This window comes from Colobus angolensis, unplaced genomic scaffold (genome assembly GCF_000951035.1).
Source record: "Colobus angolensis palliatus isolate OR3802 unplaced genomic scaffold, Cang.pa_1.0 Scaffold510, whole genome shotgun sequence".
Taxonomy (NCBI): domain Eukaryota; kingdom Metazoa; phylum Chordata; class Mammalia; order Primates; family Cercopithecidae; genus Colobus; species Colobus angolensis.
This window is the reverse complement of record NW_012118600.1, coordinates 183,787-186,916: the sequence shown is the minus strand read 5'-3', so window position 1 is coordinate 186,916 and position 3,130 is coordinate 183,787. Positions and strand designations below refer to the sequence as shown.

At 43.8% G+C, this 3,130-nt stretch overlaps 1 protein-coding gene across 1 annotated transcript in view; it reads left to right on the top strand.

Moving 5' to 3' along the window:
* The window catches only part of ZNF814 (zinc finger protein 814), an 18,500-nt gene extending 17,314 nt beyond the window's left edge, over window positions 1–1,186 (top strand). Inside the window, 4 exon segments of the mRNA XM_011960453.1 lie at window positions 1–159; window positions 161–851; window positions 854–1,066; window positions 1,069–1,186. The exon segment at window positions 1–159 is cut by the window's left edge and continues 6 nt beyond it. Coding sequence (XP_011815843.1) covers window positions 1–159; window positions 161–851; window positions 854–1,066; window positions 1,069–1,095 — 1,090 coding nt within the window. The 3' untranslated portion in view covers window positions 1,096–1,186.
* Window positions 1,187–3,130: the final 1,944 nt, after the last annotated feature.

Sequence of the window (3,130 nt, the reverse complement as noted above, 5' to 3'; positions counted from 1 at the left end):
GTGTGGAGAATGTGGGAAATCTTTCAGTCAAAAGGGCAACCTCGCTCTACACCAGCGAGTTCACAGTGGAGAAAGACCTTATCAGTGTGGAGAATGTGGGAAATCTTTTAGTTCAAAAGGGCACCTTAGGAACCATCACCACATTCACACTGGAGACAGACTATGAGTGTGGAGAGTGTGGGAAATCTTTTAGTCATAAAGGCACCCTCATTCTACATCAGCAAGTTCACCCTAGAGAACGACCTTATGGGTGTGGAGAATGTGGGAAATCTTTTAGTTCAAACGGGCACCTTAGGAGCCATCAGCGTGTTCATACTGGAGAAAGACCTTACGAGTGTGGAGAATGTGGAAAATCTTTCAGTCATAAGTGCAGCCTTGTTCACCATCAGCGCATTCACACTGGAGAAAGACCTTACAAGTGTGGAGAATGTGGGAAATCTTTTATTGAAAAAGGACACCTTAGGAGTCATCAGCGAGTTCACACTACATAAAGACCTTTTAAGTGTGGGGAATGTGGGAAATGTTTTAGTCACAAGGGTAACCTCGTTTTACACCAGCATGGCCATACAGGAGGAAGGCCTTATGTGTGTAGTTAATGTGGAAAATTATTTAAGAAGAAGTCTCGCCTTCTTGCACACCAGAGAATTCACAATGGAGAAAAGCCATATGCTTGTGAAGCTTGTCAGAAATTTTTTAGGCACAAGTACCAACTCATTGCACATCAGAGAGTTCACACTGGAGAAAGGCCTTATGAATGCAATGTTTGTGGAAAATCATTTACCCACAGCTCTACATTCCATGTTCATAAGCGAATTCACACTGGAGAAAAGCCTTATGAGTGCAGTGAAAATCTTTTGGAAAATCTTTTGCTGAAAGCTCCAGTCTCACTAAACACAAGAGAGTTCACACTGGAGAAAAGCCTTATAAATGTGAGAAATGTGGGAAATTATTTAACAAGAAGTCTCACTTCCTTGTACACCAGAAAGTTCACACTGGAGAAAAGTCATATGAGTGTGAGGATTGTCAGAAAGTTTTTAGCAAGAAGGACCACCTCATTGCACATCAGGGAGTTCACACTGGAGAAAAACCATATGAATGCAATGATTGTGGGAAATCATTTACCCACAACTCTGCATTCCGTGTTCATCAGAGAGTTCACACTGCTCACACCACCTTATGAGTGCAGTGAATGTGGGGAGAAATTTAGCCAAAGCTTTTCACTTTTTCATCATCAGAGAGTTCACAAGAGAAAGGCCTTAGTTGTGTAGTGAATGTGGGAAATTATTTGCCAAAACTTTCAGTCTCGTTAAACACAGGAGAGTTCTTGTGATTGCAGCAAACGTGGAAAAAAGTTCTTTGAACATCAGAGTTCACACTAGACAAATGAAATACATTTGGGCGATTTTGTAGCCACACCTCTGTGCTCCTTTAACATCAGAGAGTTAACACTGGATCAGGACCTTACCAGTGTGACAAATGTGAGATATTTATGTAGAAACCTAGCTTCATAATACACAGGAGACTTCCCACTGCAGAAACGCTTTCTGAATGTAATGAATGCAAGAAAGGCTTCAGCCTTTTTTTTTTTTGAGATGGAGTCTCACTCTGTCACCCAGGCTGGAGTGCAGTGGTGTGTGGTCTAGGCTCACTGCAAGCTCTGCCCCCCGGGTTCACACCCTTCTCCTGCCTCAGCCTCCCGAGTAACTGGGACTACAGATGCCCGCCACCACGCCCGGCTAATGTTTTGTATTTTCAGTAGAGACAGGGTTTCACCGTGTTAGCCAGGATGGTCTCGATCTCTTGACCTCGTGATCTGCCCACCTGGACCTCCCAAAGTGCTGGGATTACAGGAATAAGCCACCATGCCCGGCCCAGCCTTCAGCCTTCTTATTAGAGCCTCAAACACTGACATGAGAAAAACACAATAGATGTATATGGAATGTTATTTCTTTTTCAATGTAACATTCGAGGAGCTCCTTTGAGGGTACCACCTGCCTAGATTGAATGTCATTTATTGAGAATCTGCAAAAGTTCCAAGCATGGGGCAGCTACAGTGCATTTTTCACTCTACCCAGGTGCCTTGCTAGATTTTTGTTTGAGATAGGTTGTCACTCTGTCGCTCAGGATGGAGTGCAGTAATGTGTTCACATTTCACTGCACCCTTGATCTCCTGGACTTAAGTAATTCTCTTGCCTCAGCCTCCTGAGTAGCTGAAACCACAGGCATGCACTACCATGCTCCACTAATTCTTTTGGAGTTTTGGAGAGACAGGGTCTCACCATGTTGCCCAGGCTGGTCTTAAACTTCTGGACTCAAGCGATCCTTCCACCTTGGCCTCCAAACATGCTGGGATTACAGATGTGAGTTAATGTGCCTCACTTTTTTTTTTTTTTTAACTTTTAATTCCTGATCTAGTCACAGAAGGATTTGTTGAGTAGCTTCAGCACTTCTTCCTTTGTCATTTTTTTCTGTCTGATAAGTCGTGCCATGGACCTTACCCATTTTTGTCCCAGAGGCCTCTTATGTTGACTTGAAAAGATGAACTATGTCTTTCAGAGATCTTGTGGGTATCACATAAATCTTGACAAATTTTCTACCCTCCAAGTCATGATCCTAAGGACAGCTTGCCTCCCATTTCTCTGGTTTGTGCTATTATGAAGGCCTTATTGTTTCAGCCTTCTTCAATCTTGAGGGTTGTTGTCACTATATGTGTGGTTCAGAAACAAGTAGGTCCTGTTACCATGAAGGGGGTCACAGCTTTTGTTGGCATAGCTAAACTCTTTGTGGCTCATGGGACAGTATGAATGCAGAACATAGCTTTCTCCACTTGTGGACTGCTCTGCATAGCTGCCAGAGGCCTCCAAAGAAGGTCTTCAGGGCTTTGTGGTCTTTATCTGTAGCATGGATACTAAAATTTGTGGACTCATAGGTCAGCTGGGTACAGGGCATTTTTTGTGACAATTTCTGGTGTGTGTGTTTTTTTTGTTGTTTTTTTTGTTTGTTTGTTTTGTTTTTTTGAGGCGGAGTCTCGCTCTATCGCCTGGGCTGGAGTGCAGTGGCCGGATCTCAGCTCACTGCAAGCTCCGCCTCCCGGGTTTACGCCATTCTCCTGCCTCAGCCTCCTGAGTAG